Here is a 20,473-nt window from a genome sequence, read left to right as displayed (position 1 = left end):
TCACTCTTTGCAAAGGATAGGGTTGAAACCTTCAGCAAATCTGATTTGGGCACACATTTTTGTGGATTTTGCAGCAGATTTGAGGCAGAATGCACAAAGGATTTTTCCACCACAATTTACACCCCAAGCCAATAAGAGGCAGTGCCAGTTGGAGACCATAGGGTAGGATCTAGAAATGTCACCCACCTGATCTTGGAGCTCTTTCCAGCTTGTTGGGAGATACGTTATGAGAAACAGTGCAGGTAATCCTCAGGTCTGGAAATATAGGAACACCTAGGGGCCCCTGGAAGTCAGACACAGGGTGTGCTGATCGAGGGGACCCAGCTAGTTGGACCTGTGGAGCATCAGGCTGCAGTACCACAAGGTACCCATCTAGATCAGGTATAGTGAGACATCCCTCATCGGTGAGACACCTGGAGAAAGAGACGCTGAACTCATTATCACCACACACAGAACTTAAAGGGTATTCACCTAATCTTAAAAAAAAGCAAGCAGCTTAGAGGATCTGGAGAGTTTTCTCAGGTACTTGATAAGATTATGGTGCTCTGCTTTTTTCAGTACTGGCCATTGTTCTCCTGTTTAATCCATCGACTTGTAGAAATCTCAGCTACCTCTTGCCACCACTAGAGGGTGATGTGTAGAGAGCTAGGCTCCTACAGAGCCCTCTAGTGGTGGCAATAGGTATGTATAAATATGGCACAACTGGAAAAGACGCTCTGTACTAGAGAAACAGCCAGAACTGAGTCTTTCACTACTTACGACCTTACATGATGCCATATACATTGACATCAAGATGCAAGTGATTGAATTACTACCCAAAAAGTTGACAGACCAGACAAGAGATTAGTTCCAAAGTCTTCTTCATATTATGTCGTCTTCTGCTGGACAACATGGACTCCTCTATCAAAACCCAAGCCCATTTGATGATCTATTAGCCCTGTGGTGGTCCAGTCCAACACTACCAGCCTCCCATTACAGCTGCAATTGCTACAGCCATAGGGTATACCACAGAGGCAACTCAATTGGTCATGGTTGATCTAATGACGTTGGCCGTGTCTTGAGAGCACCCACCTCACTGTTGTCTGCAGTTTAAGGGGTCTCACTCCTGGTGTTGGAAACTGTAAAGAGTTGAGGTATTCTACATGCTGCAGAGCTCGGCTGAAGGACGGGGCATCATCCCCTTCCAGGGTCAATTGGGATTGAGCAGGATTGACATGGACCTGAGGAATGATGTGAAAAGGGTCTTATATTGACCACCCCATACTAGGGTGACAGACTATAGAATTCCAGTATATACTATATGTATGGACATAGTAATAAGTCATGGCATCTACCAATCTTATATCAGTTGCATTACCTTCATTCCTTTCCCAAGGCTGTCAAAGTCAGTATATTGGAGGCCCTCCTTGCAGGCATATAGACACTCAATCACTTCCCGAGAATCCACTGTACCCAGGCGCAGGGACAGTCCAGAGACATAACCGCGCAGGAAACGGCCGACGGTGGAGCCTGAGTACAAGAAAGGGATAGAAGGCCAGAAAGGTGAAGAAAGTGTGTCCTACAAGCTTCCAGCAGGAGAAGGCTGAGGACTTCTTCAACATGTTGCTACATCATGGGCACCATTGCCTAATGGGCGTTGTACAAGAATCTCACACAATGTCTGGGGCCCTCATATACATTGACCACCAAAAGTTCCAGTTGACCAACGGTGACCACCAACTATATGGAGCGCACAGAAGTCAGTGAAGTCTTTGGGCATCTACAATGGTAACAGAAGGGTCTTACAGCATTTCCACTACATGATGTAGGGAAAGAAGAAAGTCACAATACCTAAATTACATGAAAATTGTATCATGTGACTTAATGAGCATGAGCCAAAATTTCTGTTGCACGTGGACTGAATTTTAAGCATCGTCTCCTGCGGACCAACAGTTTCCAGTTTGGGCTTCAGCCTAATCTAATGTGGAATTTTGGATCCTACCTGATGATCTTGATTAGAGATGATCGAATTTCATATTTTGAAATTCGTTCACGCTTCGTTTGGTGGTAAAAGAAGAATTGCGTTATGGATTCCGTTACCACGGACCATAACGCAATTCTATGACTAGAGGCATTCCGTCATAACAGAAGTCTATAGGCTGCAAAACGGATCCGTCCCATTTCCGTTATGCAGGGGAGTCCTCTCCTGCATAATGGAAACATCTAAAGGCATTCCCTTATGCATTCGATCATAGAATTGCGTTATGGTCCGTGGTAACAGAATCCAAAACGCAATTCTGCTTTTACCACCAAACGAAGCGTGAACGAATTTCATAACATGAAATTCGCTCATCTCTGTTCTTGATGTTTCAACTACATTCACTTTTACAGAAATCGTTAAAAGAAACCAACACATGTTTATGCTGGTAGCGGCACATTATACCCTAAATTTGTCATATCACATCTCAGGGGTGGTGCCCACGGGTGGAAAACCCTTGAAGACAGCTATGGCCATGATAGCTCCCATACAGTTGATCAGTTGCAAAACCGAAGGTGCCACCAACTATTTCCCAATAGAAAGTGTCCTAGAAGGGGCAAAGGGGCTTGGGGGTGCAACCTCATCCAAATATCTAAAAGCCACTATCCGCTGATATAGATCTGGAATGCATTGACTCCACTGACCCCTTGCCTCAATGTCTCTATGATGTATTGGAACCAAGCAGGTCCATATTCAGGTTTCATTAGGGTTGTGAGTATCAAATAAGTGGTTTAGGCTAAGGTGGGTTTTGTAGATATGAGTGAGGCACAGGTCAGGAGATGTGGGTACAGGGTTGATAGGTTAGATCCATGCAGAACCTACATGTACTTCACTCTTTGCACCTATCTTTCTAGGATTCCTAAACTCAGTTTCTTCATTATTGTTTTCCATCACTCCTTACCCGTCCAGCAGCCACCGATCATCATCCTCGCCTGGCGCTTCGGAGAAGTAAGGGCTCCATTATCATGCATGAGTGCAGGGTCGTAAGTCACCCCATCTACATACAAGGATACAGTCGGGAACTCAAGGCTCAGAGCATAATGATGCCACTCCACGTCACAAACCTGAGAGAAACAAATGACATGTAGATTGAGGTAATGGGTCCAAATGCGATGGACAATGTTATAACAAGCATACAAGCAAGCAAAGAGGTCTAAGGAAAGACGATAAGTGCTGGGTAAGAGAGCAAGAAGGATCTAAGGAGGGGAGTAAAGGAGGAGGTAGGGATGGAGGTACGAGTAGGGATGGCGGAAAGCTACAATTCTGCATGTAAAATTCCATGTTATAAGGCAGGCCCTATTGTGCTGACCACTGCCTGTTGACTGGAGTCTTTTACAGTCATCAGCCAAGGAATAACTGGCCTCCCAATGGCATAAATTGAATCTTTGCAAAATGGTAGCATGTAACCCAAGATGGGTTTCGGTAAGTGAGGCAAGAGGATAAGTGAGGAAGAAGAGAATATGGGAACTGTAGGCGAGAATGAGAATAGCTGTCAGGGTAAAGAGGAAAGAGAGAAGGTGGAGGAAATGGATGAGTAGCTAAAGGGGGGATACGAGTAGATAAAGAGAAGGGATGAGTCGGTAAGGAAACGAGAAAAGTTATGTGTGAATAAGGTGGAGGGAAGAGATGGGATGGTAAGGAGAGAAGGAAGGAACAGGTCAAGTAGACATGAGCAATGAGTGGGTAAGGTTGGGAGAAGAGGTGACCTCAGAAGAAGGAGAGAGCAAAGAAACTAGTATGTAGGTAAGGAGAAAAAGAGAAGATGGAGATGATAGGTGAGTAGGTTAGCAGACAAGGTTAGCAGGTTAGAAGAGAATGGAAGAGTTGTGAAGGCGGAAAAAATGGGAGAGTGAAGGGACTTGATGGTAAAGAGGAAAGAGTAGACAACTGGAGAAGCACAGGAGATGGAAGAGGACGTAAGGGGGGAAGAGTAGGTAGGGTTGGAGATGAGTATTGATAGATAAGGTTGGTAGATGAGAGGGACAGGTTGAGTTAGGAAGGATGACGGAATGAGAGAGTGAGGAAGGAATGAGTAGGCTAGGAGAAGGGATAGGTAGATAACATTGACATGAGTGTTGAGTAGATAAGGTAAAGAGCAGAGAACAGAAGAAGATGCATTTAGAAGTAGGACATTGGAAATGGACGGGTAATGAGAAAGAGGAATGAAAAGTTACAAAGAAAACATGATAAGAAAAGGAGGAAAATAAATAGGCGGTAAGAAGAAAAGAAGAGATTAAGAGGAAGCAGAGAATATTCAGCAGGTATGATAGAAGAAGGGATAAGAAGATAAGTAGAAGGCAAGGAATAAGTAATTAGGATGAAGAGAAGGAACTAGCAGGAGAAGAGGAGGAGGACTGAAGAGACAAGCAGGGATGGAGGACAGAAGGAGTGAGCCGGGAATGTGGAGGGTCGATAGTAATGCAGGTTACATCTGTGCTGGGAGGGAACCACCGACCAGTATACGAGGACAGGAGAACAGGCTGACACAATAGACACTAAGAGAAAATAGGCCAAAAAGGAGAAAAGCCAGGCCTAGGGGCAGGGAGCCATGCTGTGAGCAGGTGGCATAGCAACATGCCAGGCTTCTCCCGTCCATCTCCTCCCCCACACCTACAAACGCTGTGCGGACCACATTCTCTTCTTCTGGGTTCTGATGACTACAAATGAATCTAATGAGGCGTGAAAAGAGGCACTGAAGTCACTGTGCCCCAGGCTGGTGCCTCTTCTGGTTTACAAAATACACAAGAACTGAGACTGTGGACGAGAGGAGAATGAAGGAAGGTGAAAGAAAGGAGAAATATCATAGGGAGGAGGGTGAGATAAGAAGAGAGAGATAAGCTGGTATGGAGGAGCCATTCATTACAGCATAGAAAGCAGAAGTCATCATCAGAAAGGTGTCAGTCCATGTCCAGATCAGTCCATGTCCAGATCCGTCAATGTCCAGATCAGTCAATGTCCAGATCAGTCAATGGCCAGATCAGTCAATGTCCAGATTAGTCAATGTCCAGATCAGTCAATGGCCAGATCAGTCAATGGCCAGATCAGTCAATGGCCAGATCAGTCAATGTCCAGATCAGTCAATGTCCAGATTAGTCAATGTCCAGATCCGTCAATGTCCAGATCAGTCAATGTCCACATCAGTCCATGTCCAGATCCGTCAATGTCCAGATCCGTCAATGTCCAGATCAGTCAATGTCCAGATCAGTCAATGGCCAGATCAGTCAATGGCCAGATCAGTCAATGTCCAGATCAGTCAATGGCTATGCCGGATGTTCTCGCTACTTAGTTGCAACAATGATGGGCTGTAGACCTTGTATGACTCTAATAGGTGCAACTTGAGGCAAATGCCCTTTGGTGGCTGCAAAGATTGCAACCGCTGCATCCCCATAGAGAACAGAGAAGACAGCATGGGACGCAAAGGGTCAACTATAGATATCCTAACGGGGGGAGGGAGGGGAGGGTCTCTTCAGAGTAGAAGGCAGGATCCAGCACATCCCTGCATTACACATACCACTTATTGATTTCAGTGGGAATGGCGCAATGCTTCTGTAACACCCCAGAGTGGTGTTACCACTTCTGCACCCTGCTACTGTCTTTATTGGTCTAACCTCATGTCATCTTATGCATTTATTCCAGGTCCTCCACACTGTGCATTTTTTATGTTATGTAAATGTTCATGTAATGTGCCTGGTTCACCAGCAGGTGGCAGCAAATACGGCAGAGCTGTATGTAGATAGAATGGAACTTACCATTCCATTCTAACCCCCCTCTGGAGAGAAATGGGCAAGCCCTACTTCCTGCAGGAAGGGTTGGGACCAGTTAGCTTCAGTCTAGCTTACCCCCTGCTAGGGGAAAGGTGTGCAGGGGTACGTCTCTGCTGGACGTGCCCACACCAGCCACAGCACCTTAAGCTCTGCTGGCCATGGAGGCCAAAGCTTAAAGCCTCAGGAGCCAGGAGTAAAGTTCCCTGGCATAACCTAGAGTCAGACTACAGAAGTGAAGTGCAGCATACAGCAGAAGCTGAGTTATACAGCTAGCCTGTTAGTACAGCACAGTCAGAGAAAAATAGATATAGCAGAGTGGAGTTTGCCTGCCAGTTTCATGCTAAAGCCTGCTGGAACCAAGACAAAGCCTGTAAAGTGTACTGGAGAACGCTTATGCAGATTCAAGCTGCCATTGAACTTCATCTCAAGGTCTGGACTCAAGTTATTCTTTTATCCCTCAATTATTCCCCCTATTTATTGCTTCGGAGCCAAAGCCTGGGGTCCAGCGGTATACAGGTAGGAGCACCGTGACACACATAAAGAGACATTTTAGGCCGCAACATACCACTCAGCATTTCCTATACCTGGGACGCGCGACATAGAGGGCCCTAGGGGGAGGCGGCCGTTGCACTTAATTTCCCCTGTGAAAGCGCTGTGGAGAAACACTAGCTGCTAGGTTCTCCTACACAATACAGCTGATCCCATGTGAACATCGTATCATTTAAAGGTCCTTCTAACTAAAATGTGTATTTAAAGTCAAATAGGACGACCCCCCCTTAAAGGGAATCTGTCACCAGTGACCTCCTTATCAAACTGTGTGCATAGGCACATAGATGTGTTTCACCTGATTAAAACACTGTTTTCCTTTTGTTGATCTGACGCTCTGTCCCCGAATTATGATACTTTTCCCTAATATTCAAATTAGTCCTTTGGTGCAACAAGGGCATCGCCGTTGCTCTTGTTGCACCCAAGCTCCACCTCTTTCTGTGGCTATACCCTGCCTGGCTGTTTTGATTGACAGGGCAAGGCAGTGACAAAGCAGAGAGGGAGGGGCTGGCCACAGAAGGGAGTGGAGCATGGGGGCAAAAAGAGCAACGGTGACGCCCTCATTGCACTAAAGTGCTAATTTGCATATTAGGAAAAAGTATAATAACTCTGCAATGGAGTCGCAGATCAGTAAAAGAAAAACTGCATTTTGATCAGGTCAAAAATTTCCTTTAAATTGCATGCACATCCTGTGATGTTGGAAATAGTATTTGCCCACGTGCATATTATTGCAATAAACCTGCTTGTATGCAAGAAAACTGCACATAAATCAGTCTCCCAAAATGTACTGCTAACCCAAAACGCTCCCTCTTAAAGGGTCATCCAAGATTAGAAAAACATGGCTGTTTTCTTTTATAAACAGCACCACCCCTGTCCGCAGGCTGTGTCTGGTATTGCAGCTCGGATCCATTGAAGTAAATGGGACTGAGCTGCATTACCACACACAGTCCACAAGGTGGTGCTAACAAGATGCTTCTCTTTGCCCACACAATTTTTGTACAGGTGTGGCGGTGTTTTATGGGAAGATAGCAGCCATGTTTTCACAATCCTGGAGCGGAGGTCATAGAGGAAGGTAAGTGTGCAGGACTTGGCGCCTAGAGCCTCTGCCTATGGTGCCTGGCGGAATAACCTCTTCTCTTGTATTGCTTTGCATAGTGCCAGGGAAGTTGGTTTTCCTGAAAATTGCCTCTCAGTAAGGGCTCATGCACACGACCGTATGTATTTTGCGGTCCGCAAAAAATACGGATGACGTCCGTGTGCATTCCATATTTTGCGGAACCGAACAGCCAGCCCCTAATAGAACAGTCCTATCCTTGTCCGTAATACGGAACGGAAATACGGACATAAGGAAACGGAATGCACACGGAGTAACTTCCGTTTTTTTGCGGACCAATTGAAATGAATGGTTCTGCATACGGTACGCAAAAAAAAAAACGGATCGGACACGGAAAGAAAATACGTTTGTGTACATGAGCCCTAATGGAGTGATTTTTCTCTTAGGAGTATATTAGGGAATTGCTATATATGCGATTTACGGTGGGTAACTGCAGCGGTCATAAACAGCCTTCTTCCTCGCTGTCCGTCTTGCCGCATCTCTTTACCGCAAACCCTTCTTGGCACGCGCGCCCCGTACATGGAATATTCATCATTACAGCTCATGAATATTCATCCCTGCCCAGAAGATGCTTATATTCATACCGACATGTGCACAGAAGTCAGAAGCAACTGCAGAGGCAATTACCATTGTACACAATCTGTTCATCAGCCGTATTCTAGCCAGATCCTTGCAGCAGCACAGAGTATTTCAGGAGATAACTGTGGAGCGAGGCAGTGACCTAGCTCCAGATGAGAGGTCTGCAACCTGTGACTCTCCAGCCGTTGTGAAACTATCACCCCCCAGCCGCACGCGGCCAGGGCATGCTGGGATTTGTAGTTTCCCGACAGCAGGGGGGAACCATAGGATGCAGGCTCCGCTGATTTTAATGGGATATGCCAAGACCCAAGACGAAGGACAGGGGTCAGACAGGTGGCATTTCAGTCCGGCGGATTCTTTGTTTCCATGCAGAATCTGTCAGCCAGCAGCACAGAGTATTTCAGGAGAGGAGCGTGCCGATTCCGTGAACGGGGAAGCAGCCTGTCCACCGATGTGATGATGTTAGTAAGGACAGGGCTGCATGTGACAAAGGAAGTGTCATGAGGAGGAGAACTATATGGTGGAAGGATCAGAGTCCCCCAGCAGCACAGAGTATTTCAGGAGAGGAGCGTGCGGGGGAGCAGCCTGTCCACCGATGTGATGATGTCAGTAAGGACAGGGCTGCATGTGACAGAGGAAGTGTCGTGAGGAGGAGAACTATATAGTGGAAGGATCAGAGTTCCCCAGCAGCACAGAGTATTTCAGGAGTGCACTGTGCTGACCTGAAAGGAAGTGTCATGATTTGAGGACAGAAATGGAATTATACAGTGGGACTGGGAATTATACAGTGAAAGGACTGGAGTTCCTCCGCAGCGCAGAGTATTTCAGGAGAGCATTTCATGAATGATCTACTGTAGGGATACAAAGCAGCACAGAGTATTTTCAGGACAGCTGCGCGCTGACCTTGTGGGAAGTGTAAGTGTCGTGATCTGAGGAGAAGAGCGGAGACAATGACTGAGGAATATACAGTGGAAGGGTCAGAGTTCCTCAGCAGTGCAGAGTATTTCAGGAGTGCACTGCGCTGACGTCGGTGAGGACGCGGCTGAGTGTGATAGGGCCAGTGTCCAGGCAGTCTTATCCCCCATAATCCATCCTGTATACAGGGCCTCATTAACCCTTGCGTTCCTCTGCCTTACCTGTTCCAGCTTCCAGAGGAATTTGACAGGGTGGGAGCTGTCCAGGAGGGACCAATAGAGGAACGAGATCCTACAGCCGTGCACCGCCAGAGTGTAGTGGGAGAAGCTGCCGTCTGGGAGAAAGACATGAAAAAAGGGGCTATAACAAGAAGAAACCCTTTGTAGACCCTTCCTCAGTCATTAGCTGTTGCAAAACTACAACTCCCAGCATGCCCTGACCGCCCCCGCTGGAGAGCCCCTGTGCTCTTACCATTCTGGACAGTGTTGCACAGCAGCACCTCCTCTTCCTTCCCGCTTTTCCCTCCGCTGCCCCCTGCATGTTTCAGCCAGAAGGAGAGAGTCAGGTGATCAGCGGCTCCGCCCCCTGCAGGTAACCGCCCAGGAGGAACCTCCACTGATTGAGAACCATTGAACCAAAAGACCGGGCTACTGTCTTGTGTATCCTGTATGGGAAGGCTATGGGTCCAGTTAAATGTCGGGCTTGATGGGGGTAGCAGCTCGACATCCCCTGGGGCAGCTCCTAAAAGCAAGCAGAGGTATTAAAATGCAAAAAAAAAAGTTAACATATGACATCAGTAAAAAAATATAAAATTCTATATAGTTATATCTGTTTCTGGGAAAGCTGGGTGACAACTAATATGGACGCGTTAAAGCTCCAATATATAACTCTGCACTGTCTTTGGCTACCACTCCGCTGGCAAGCATATAAAGGGTTAGCGGTAACGGCCTGATTACAGCATAATAGGGGGGAATTACAGGCCCCACGGGCATCGTGTTACATGGCGTCGGACGTACCGCACAGCTTGCGCAATGATTTCTCGGAGTAGTTATCTCGGTCGCAGCCCTTGGCAATGTGACTCGTCTGGATTTCCACCGTGGCCTGAATACTCCAGATGGGCTCTTCGCAGGTCTCCAGGTGGATGGTGGGAAACAAAGCCAGGCTGCCGCTGCCAGGGACGTACTCGATGCGCTTGTTCCAGCCTGTCGGGGCAGAGAGCGGCGTGAGGACAACACAAGGGCGAGAAATACACAGAGAGAAGCCACACCGCAAGCTGCAGCCCAGGACCTGGCACCGGTGCAGCAGAACTACAACTCTCAGCGTGCTCAGACAGGCTTGGCTGTCAGGGCACGCTGAGAGTTGTGACCCCTGAAGATGCACTGTAAATGGGGCCATAAACCCGAGAGCGGGCCCTATGGTAGAAGATCAAAATGGGGCCCTTTCTGAACAGGAGAGTCCGTATCTTATTCAACCCCCACATCACTTGACGAAAGGCCAGGGAAGACAAGGGCCCCTGGGCCCCTAGCGGCGCCGTTAGGCAAGGCCTGATGAGTGTGACTTTCTAGGGTCTCGTTATAATTCCTCCCCATTACTAATATTTCTCTGCTTGCTGTCACTGAATGGGAACATTCTTGTTTGCATCCAGAAGCCTAAACCTGTATAGATCTCACAGCTGATGGTTTGGCACAATTGCATCCACTTTACCTAACCCGAGGCTGATAAGGTTTTGATTGCAACTACTTTTTTAATCAATGCTTTGTACTGTATGCAGGATTGTGGATTGTTTAGACTGGATGCAACTGTAGCAAACCCTCTGCTGTATGGAGCGTTGGGTCTCCACTGGTTTTTATCAATAGTCATTGTGCACATTAATGGGCCGTTGTGTCAGGACCCGCGTGTCACGGCACCGTCAGTGCTGTATGTCCCGTTGTTCTGGCCGTATATACAGTCAGTGCAGCTGTTGTTCTCTGGACACTAACAATGGCCGTCATCCTGGGTCCCCAAGGGAATGTTAGTAATGTGCAAGCGCAGTAGTCACCGTGCAATTCCACATACCATGTCCTATGGAGAATGCAGTATAAAGAAAGCTCGGCAGCTTTCCAATAGGCTTTGCACATTTCATTTCTCACCATTTTCAAGATCTCTGCTTGCTTTGTTGACATTTAAGAGACTGAAAACCTGACCTGATCATGTCCGGATCCCCCAGGTGCAGAGCTCATTACAGCGGATCAGCTGGGTAGATTGGACATGATCAACCTATGGAACGAAAGAATGATTCCATTTACAGACAGCAACCAGAGATAGAGAAAAGGTTAAAGGGGTTGTCCCACAAACCAGCACCTGAATACTTTTGTAATTGCATGTAATTAAAGGGTTTCTGTCACCAGAATTAACCCTATTACACTGGCTGACATTAGCGATGTGCTAAGGTGAGCAGACCCCAACTCTCCTAATCTCATGCTTATAGATGCCCCCGTTACTGCACAATTTTAACGATATGCTAATTAGCCTCCAGGAGCGGGGGGGTGGGGGGGGGGGGGGGGGCGCGTTGCTCCTGCTCCTAGAGGCTCCGTTCCCCAGAGTGCCATTCCCACTTCTTCACCCCGCTACTGTCTCTAATGGGCTAACAAAGCGTCATCTTGTGTGTTTATTTCAGCTCCACTACCCTGTGCATTCCTATTTCTAATGTACCTGTTATGTTCACATGCAATGTGCCTGGTTCACCAGCAGGTGGCAGAAAATATGGCAGAGCTACGGTTAAATAGAATGGAACCTTCTATTCCATTCTAACCCCCCTCTGGAGAGAAGTGGGAGAGTCCTACTTCCTGCAGGAAGGGTGGGGCAGAAGTTTAAGTAAGGGTACTTTCACACTTGCGTTTGAGGATTCCGTTGACGGAACTGCCTGCCGCATCTGGAAATTGGTATGCAAACGGATAGCATTTGTTTCCGGATCCGGATGCGGATACGGCTTACAAATGCATTGAAATACCGGATCCGTCTCATCTGGAAAAACAGATCCGGTATTCTTTTTTTTCCCACAGATTTAAAGGTCTGTGCATGCGCAGACTTGGTACCGGATCCAGCATTAATACATTTCAATGGAAATGAATGCCGGATCTGGCATTCCGGCAAGTGTTCTGGAATCTTGGCCGGATAAAATACAGCAGCATGCTGCGGTATTTTCTCCAGCCAAATACAGTAAGAGTGACTGAACTGAAGACATCCTGATGCATACTGAATGGAATGCTTTCCATTCAAAATGCATTAGGATAAAACTGAAGCGTTTTATTCCGGTATTGAGCACCTGTGACGGAACTCAATACCGGAAAACTTTATCGCAAGTGTGAAAGTACCCTTAGTCTAGCTTACCCCCTGCTAGGGGAAGGAGGATGATCTGGGCACGTCTCTGCTGAACGTGCCCAGGCCAATCTAAGCCAGCTAGAGCACCTTCAGCTCTGCTGGATGTGGAGGCCACAGTTTAGAGCCTCAGGAGCCAGGAGAAGAGTTCCCTGGCATAATTAAGAGACAGACTATAAAGAGAGAAGTTGCAGCATAAAGAAGAAGCTAAGTTATACAGCAAGCTTGTCAGCACAGCAGAGCCAGAGAGCAACAGATGTAGCAGAGTTGAGTTTGCCTGCCAGAGTTTTAATGCCAAAGCCTGCTGGGACCAGGACAAAGTTTGAAGATTGTGTCTGATGAAAGTTTATCAAAAGAAAGCTGCTATTCAACTTCATCACAAGGTCTGGACTCAATTATTTCTTCAAATTCCTCAACTATTCCCCCATATTTGTCTGCTTCGGAGCCAATGCCTGGGGTCCCACCGTATCCAGGTAGGAGCACCGTGACACTCACTTACACTAGAAGCAACATTTTAGACCACCCTATACCACTCGGCCATTCCTACACCTGGGTACCGCCACCATTACAAAAGGGGCCTGGGGATGGGTGTTTGTTGCAAATGTGGAGATCTCTGGATCCATGTGAGGTACAGGACTGGTTCTAGCTTTGTTAGAAAGAGATTGTCATGTCTTATATGATGTCTGATTTTCATTTTTTACATTAGTCATGGGATCACCCCTTTGAGCATTGGAAAGAAAAAGTATTAGAAAGTTGCAGAGTTTTTTTTAACCTTGGTAAAAATACAAACACCCCTATGTTGTTACCTCTCCAGCTGGGTTTGCAGGTGGGCTTCACTTGGATCTCCACCTCCGCGTCCTCCACGGCGCGCTTCTTCCCGCAGTCATACGCAGTGACCGTAAATCTGATCAAGCGCTCACCACTGGCCTGCAGGGGCTGCGTATTCTTTATATATCCTGCCAACAAGCAAAGCAAGCTAAGCAATCCATATGGTCAAATTAATACAACATTAGGAGCCATTCATGAGTTTTTGGAACCTTCTATCAGTCATCCCATTGAGGAACACCACAGTGAGCCTTTCCCCAGCCTGAAACGCCTGATAATAGAGGACAATAGATATTTGATTTTGATGACACAGGGAATTTAGAGAAGATAGACTTTTGGCTTGGTGTCCACTGCAGCTGGGTCTGGCTGTTGACTTACCATCGTTATCGATTGTGAAGGGCACGTTGGGGGTGAGGATCTGGTAGAAGCAGACCTGGCTGTACTGAGGAGAGCAGTCCTGGTCCCACGCCTGCACTCGGAGGACCCGTTCGTACATACGACCCTCAGTGACTGAAGCTCTGAAGACCTTCTCACCAAACACTGGGGCAAATTCATTGACGTCGTTGACTCGGACATGAACCGTGGCTCTGTTGTGGGCATCAAAGAGGGGAAAAAGTGAGCTACACACACAACACAGCGAAATGATAGTATTTATACCTGAACATAATCTCCAAGGCTGCTTCGAAGGTCACTTGGGACCAGAGCTGGATTAAGGTTGCTATAGGTCCCTGGGTCAAAAAAAACAACCTTTAATGCCAGACCTTTATCTCACCTCTGCAATCAAGACTTCACCTGACCCTTTACAGCAGCCATATATGGGAGAGGTGGCCATGCATGTCCATAGCTCTCTCCACTAAGGTTTATAGAAGTTATGGTGACAGCCAACAGGCCAAAGACTCCCACTGGACTACAAAAGACAAAGTAACATGCATACGTGACCACCTCTTTTCTGGCTTCCCCTTGTACCTCTCATTGAAGAAACCTGGTGGGTGTTTGGAACTTATTTTCGGGTACTGCTCCATGGGAAAAATAATGCAAATTAGGTCATGTTAGTCAAACCAAAGACTTATCTAAAGGGAAGAGCAACCCATCTGTAGGTAGCTGTTTCAGGTCATTTCCCTTCATCAGTACTGAATGGGGTCCAATACAGGTCCAAGGTCAATGAATTTGGCTGGGTGAGATGGCCTAGTTGCAGCGAAGGTGGCGGGATGGGGGCTATGGGTTCTCATTGAAGAGCCCCAGTGGGTGTATGGAGACTTATTGTCCAGCCAACCAGTATCCTGATCTGTACTGACGAGGAGCAAGAACCGCCAAAAACAGCTGCCTACAATAGGTCGCTCTTCCATTTGGAGGAGTTGATGGTTTTGCATAACCAAGAGCTTCAAAGGAAATAATGGAAAGCCTCTAGTGACCACATCTAACTACATCACAACCATGGGCATCATTCATGACAAAGTTTCTCTGCCATGGGTGACGGGGGGAAATATCCAAAAAGTTGCCCATTTAGCTCTTTCCCATTGAACGATAAAAGAAGAAATGATCTCAATTTATGAGGTGGTGAGTGCTTCAGATGTTCTTCGAGTGATATTGGTTCATCGGTCTATGGTTTGGTCACATACAGATTTGCTCACTTGTGAGATTTCTTGCTGTTGCTCCCGTCCGGTCCCTCTCCACAGTCATGTGCCTGGATGGTGAAGGTGTGCTCTCTCTGGGCCTCACAGTCCACCGGACCCTTTGCTCGGATCAGACCTTCACCAGTTGTCCGATCTAGCACAACAGCTTCAAAGGGAGATCCAGCTCCATGAATCCGGAACCCACAGATTTCACCTGTGATAGGAAAGATAATTATTTTGGGATGCAATCGTACAGATCTGTGGTCTCCAACCTGTGCCTCCCCCCCCCCCCCCCCCCCGGTTGACATGCTGGAAGTTGTAGTTTCACTACAGATGGAGACCACTGCCATAGATTTTAATTCCAGCATTACATTGACCAGTACCTGCGTATCTCAATGGAGCATCTTTGTCCAGGGCAAAGAGAGGTGGATTGAGTAAGACCGTGTTATCGTTCTCCATGATGATCCCTTGGTACTGGGCTTCCATCCATGGTTTGTGTTTGTTACCTAGAGACAGATTTCGGATATTCTGTAATTAGAAGCTGTTTCAAAAGAGGCAGGATTATCTGTACATTGGCAACAGACAAGTTGTGTAGGGCCACACTTTATAATCCCACCATGTGCAACTCAGTTCAAATCCAAGGAGGAGAAACCATGATATTCCCCCAGTTTTTCCTTGTGTTTTCTCCACATCAATTGGATTCGTATAAAATTTGCCCAAATTTCAAACCCAGACCCCCTAAATATATTTAAACCACTATACTATTATTAGACCAGACCCCCTCAATATATACAGATCCCCCATCTTAATATCAGACCCCAGACCAGACCCCTAAAATAACTTTAGACCACAGACCAGACCCCCTGAATATATTCAGAACCCAAATTTCCTGTATAAATATCTGACCCCTAAACAATATACAGCAGAAAGGGAAATCCAGCATCCATGGAACGAAGATCCTTATTGAAACATCTCAAAAAACCAGAGAGGACAAACAATGTGTCTACGCGTTTCGGATCCATACACACTGATTCTTACTCACGACATGGAATAAGGTTGTGGAGTTCTGATGTGTGTGCCTGGCAGGCTGGAACCTAATGAAAGCCCGGCCCTGCCTGCCTTGTATCCTAGCCGATCACGACTCTCTGACGCAGCCTAATGGTGGATGTCAGAATAATACATTGCATTGTATTACAGAAGAGATCAAAAGATCATCTATGTCCCTTGTGGGACTAGTAAATAGTTTAAAAAAGGTTTAAAAAAGTTTTATTAAATTAAAAAATTCCAAGTTAAAAAATACACCTTTTTCTATCGAAAAAAAAGCTTTTCAATGGAAAAAACTAAAGCTAAAGCTAAAATAAAATTCCATTCATCTATCAATTATCATGTACTTTATCCCATATGACGAATGCTGTAAAAAAATACAAAAAAACAATTCCAGTTTTGCTTATTCACCACCAAAATATCGAAATAAAATGCAAAAAAAAATGTTATGTAGCCCAAAATGATCCCAATGCAAAGAAGAAGTCGTCCTGCAAAAATGAAGCCCTCACACAGCTCTGCAGAACGAAAAAATAAAAAAGTTATTGGTTTTGGGAGGCAGCAAATTTTTTTTTTAAAGGATTTTTATTGTGCAAAAGTAGTAAAACATAAAGAACTATAGGTATTTGCTATCACTGTAATTGTACTGATTACAGAGAATAAAGTTCTTGTACTATTTATGCCAAAAAATGAATACTGCAAAATTTATAAAGGAAAAACTCAGTGTCGGTAATGCTGTTTTTTTCCCATCCCCTCAAGAAAGAGTTGATAAAAGGTAACGAATAAGTCATGTGTACCCCGCAAGAAACATTGTTGGAAAAATAAAAAAAAGTTACAGCTATTGGAATGCAACAATAAAAAAATACAAAAAAATTGCTTGGTCACTAAAGTTCAAAACAGGCCGGTCACTAAGGGGTTAAACCCTTTGCACCCTGATTGTAACTGTACGCCTGAGGTGGGCAAGGTGTGTATGGAGCGGGCTAATGGGCTGTGTCTGCTCTATAAACAGCTGACACCCATCTGCAGAGCCCAGAATCAGAGATGACTCCGATCCTGGCCGTTTAACCCCTCAGATGCTGCAGTCAATAGCGACCGCTACACATGAGAAGTTAGACAGAGACAGAGGGCTCCCTCTGTCCTCCAATCAGAGCCCCTGCAGCGAAATTGTGGGTTTCTGATTGGTTACTATGACAGCCTAGAACCCTGTGAAGACTCTCAAGCCTGCCATAGCATGCTGCCTGTTAAGTCCTGGGTGCGGCAGAGCTTAATAAGGAGCTTGTCCAAATCCCATAATCTGCAGTAATAGTCTATTGCAGTCTATGGTACAAGCGATCAGAAGAGCTCATGTTCAAATCCCCTAATGGGACTAAAAGGTACAGTAAAAAATAATAAAAAAAATTGTAAAATTATTCCACTTCCCAATGTACATATAAAATAAATAAATAAAAAATAATCATAGGTATCACAGTGTCCGAAAATTATAATATTAACACATTTATAGTAAAAGAATAATAATTAAAAATGAAACATTTGCTGTCCGAATGTGGAAATGCAAAGAAAATATTTATTTTTTCAAATCTTTTCATTTTTCTTTAAACTAGTAAAACATAAAAATTCTATAAATTTGATATCTCTGTAATTGTATTGGGCAGAAGAATACGGTCGTCATGTCATTTTTGGTGCAGAGTGAAAACCATAGCTCACAGCTGACAATGATCCTGAATTTGCCAGAATTGTCTCAAATTTTCAGAGACGATCACAACAAATTCCTCTTGTCCAATTCATGTAAACCCTGCCCAGACATGGGGGCTCGTACATTCAGCATTCAGTGGTTATTATGGCTCAGAGAGTTTGTACGGGCCACTAATACCGCCGTACTTAAGCCCTTTGCATATAGGCAAAATTGAGACTAACACAGGGACTAACACAGATGCCTTTAGCTGCCAAGCGCACATGCTACAAGGTCAGCCAGTTTCAGACTTTTTTAGGTCCAACATCATAGCTTTTTTAATACAGAGCTCTAAATCCCCGGCCTCGATAGGGACGCAAATTTTTCAAGCCCTTTGCCAGCTTTTGGGCTTATTTGCGCAACATTTTTGATGCATTTTTATAGTACTCACCACAGTTTTGTTTTTTTTGTTTTTTTGGGGGGGGGGGGGGGGGGGCGTTTGTAAATGGCCATGGTTAGCCATCGAGGCAAATGAAGCTATATTTATTAACTGCAACTTTTTAAACTTTTTTAAATTGCCACTGAAGTCTGAAGTTCAGTAAAGGGGGTGATGTAGAAACATCATAAGACAAAAGCGCTAGAATTAAGGATGCACTAAATGTAGCAAACATATCTGACAATTTATAAATTTGGCACAAATTGCAGCAATGCAGATTCCTGCAGAACTGACTTCAATAATTATCCTCATGATAAATTCCCCCTTAGAGCGTAAAAGGAGAGGAGAAGAGGCTGATTCAGAAATTAGGAAGACGATGGGCAATAGAATTTAGAGAAGAAAAGCTGAGATAAAGACAAGGAATGTAAAGGTGAGGGAGGAAATAAGGAAAGAAGAATACTGAGATAATAAAGGAGATCTTAACATAAAGATGGAAGGAGATATACAAGGAAGATGTAAGAAGGAGATGAAGAAAATAAAGATGAGGAAGGAAGGAGATTGAGAATATAAAGTCAATGTAGAGAGGAGATCAAGAACAGAAAGCTGAGGACAAAAGGTGATATAGAGAGGAGAAAGATATGGAAGGAAGGAAGGAAGGAAGGAAGAAAATAAATGTGATATAGGAAAGAGATGAGGAACAAAAGGATGCTTTAGAGAGGATATCAAGAATGTAAGAATGATGTTAGGAGGAAGTCAATAACACGGGTATGGAAGAATATGTACAATGGAGTGATAAGGAGATAGGTGGATTAAGACGGTAAAGGAAAGAGACTGAGAAAGAAAAGATGTGAATGGTTGGAGAGTATGGACATAAAGCTGACGGAAGATGAGCTTTGAAGGGATGATGAGTCCAGTGGGTTAAGATCCTGAAGTAAGGAAAGAATTAATAAAGAAGATTTGAAACATGAGGAAGGAAAGAGATCAGGAGAATAAGGGTGATGTAGAGAGAAGATAAAGAACATGAAGTTGGTGTAGGAGGATATCTGGAATATAAAGTTGATGTAGGAAGGCGATCAAGAACAAAAGGATGATTTAGGGAGGAGATATAAACTGATCAAGAAGGAGACGATCAAGAACATAAAGATAAAGTAGGGAGGAGATTATGAACACAAGTATGAAAGAATAAGGACAATGGTGCGATAAGGAGGTAGGTGAATTAAGACTGTAAAGAAAAGAGACTGAGAAAGTAAAGAAGAAAAAGAAGATTATATATAGAGAGATAGAAGAAGATGAGCATTGAAGGGATGAAAAGTCATGTGGATTAAGATCATGAAGTAAGGAAGGAAGAAAATTAATAACATTAAGATTAATAAAGAAGATTTGGAATATAGCAATGAGTGAGTGTAAAAAGGAGAGAGAAGGTAAACATAAACATGAGGAAGAAAAGAGCATAAGGATGATGTAGAGAGAAGATCAAGGAAAAGTCAGCTGTCTAAAATTAATACAGATAAGTCACAGGGGCCTGATGGGATACACCCAAAGCTATTAAAAGAGCTCAGCGGTGAACTAGCAAAACCATTAACAGATTTATTTAACCAATCACTGGTAACAGGAGTCATCCCAAAAGATTGGAAATTAGCAAATGTTGTGCCCATTCACAAGAAAGGTAGTAGGGAGGAATCGGGCAACTATAGGCCAGTAAACCTGACATCAATAGTGGGGAAATTAATGGAAACCATACTCAAGGAGAAGATTGTGGAACATCTAAAATCCCATGGATTTAAAGATGAAAAACAGCATGGGTTTACTTCAGGGAGATCATGTCAAACTAATCTTAGAGATTTTTTTGATTGGGTGACTAAAATAATAGATGGCGGAGGTGCAGTAGACATCGCTTATCTAGACTTTAGTAAGGCTTTTGATACTGTCCCACATAGAAGGCTTATCAATAAATTGCAGTCTTTGTGCTTGGACTCCCATATTGTTGAATGGATTAGGCAGTGGCTGAGGGACAGGCAACAGAGGGTTGTAGTCAATGGAGTATATTCAGACCATGGTCTTGTTACCAGTGGGGAACCTCAGGGATCTGTTCTGGGACCCATATTGTTTAATATCTCTATCAGCTAAATTGCAGAAGGCCTCGATGGTAAGGTTTGTCTTTTTGCTGATGACACAAAGATTTGTAACAGGGTTGATGTTCCAGGAGGGATACACCAAATGGAAAAGGATTTAGGAAAACTAGAGGAATGGTCAAAAATCTGGCAACTGAAATTTAATGTTGATAAGTACAAGATAATGCACCTGGGACGTAAAAACCCAAGAGCAGAATATAAAATCAGTGATACAGTCCTAACCTCAGTATCTGAGGAAAGGGATTTAGGGGTCATTATTTCAGAAGACTTAAAGGTAGGCAGACAATGTCATAGAGCAGCAGGAAATGCTAGCAGAATGCTGGGGTGTATAGGAAGAGGCATTACCAATAGAAAGAGGGAGGTGCTCATGCCGCTCTACAGAGCACTAGTGAGACCTCATTTGGAGTATTGTGCTCAGTACTGGAGACCATATCTCCAGAAGGATATTGATACTTTGGAGAGAGT

The 20,473-nt window shown here is 44.8% G+C and overlaps 1 protein-coding gene across 1 annotated transcript in view; it reads right to left on the bottom strand.

The window, feature by feature from the left end:
* Positions 1 to 20,473, bottom strand: part of CLSTN3 (calsyntenin 3) — a 55,488-nt gene that overhangs the window by 14,161 nt on the left and 20,854 nt on the right. The window contains exons 3-13 of the mRNA XM_040438237.1: positions 15,114 to 15,258; positions 14,749 to 14,944; positions 13,496 to 13,704; positions 13,099 to 13,248; positions 9,952 to 10,137; positions 9,407 to 9,676; positions 9,157 to 9,269; positions 2,919 to 3,081; positions 1,358 to 1,509; positions 1,072 to 1,220; positions 187 to 413 (exon numbers count right to left, since the gene is read on the bottom strand). Coding sequence (XP_040294171.1) covers positions 187 to 413; positions 1,072 to 1,220; positions 1,358 to 1,509; positions 2,919 to 3,081; positions 9,157 to 9,269; positions 9,407 to 9,676; positions 9,952 to 10,137; positions 13,099 to 13,248; positions 13,496 to 13,704; positions 14,749 to 14,944; positions 15,114 to 15,258 — 1,960 coding nt within the window. The remainder of the gene's footprint in view (positions 1 to 186; positions 414 to 1,071; positions 1,221 to 1,357; positions 1,510 to 2,918; positions 3,082 to 9,156; positions 9,270 to 9,406; positions 9,677 to 9,951; positions 10,138 to 13,098; positions 13,249 to 13,495; positions 13,705 to 14,748; positions 14,945 to 15,113; positions 15,259 to 20,473) is intronic.

Source organism: Bufo bufo, chromosome 6, assembly GCF_905171765.1.
Source record: "Bufo bufo chromosome 6, aBufBuf1.1, whole genome shotgun sequence".
Classification (NCBI taxonomy): Eukaryota; Metazoa; Chordata; class Amphibia; order Anura; family Bufonidae; genus Bufo; species Bufo bufo.
Note: the sequence above shows the minus strand (reverse complement) of the source record. Positions and strands in the feature narration are given on the sequence as shown.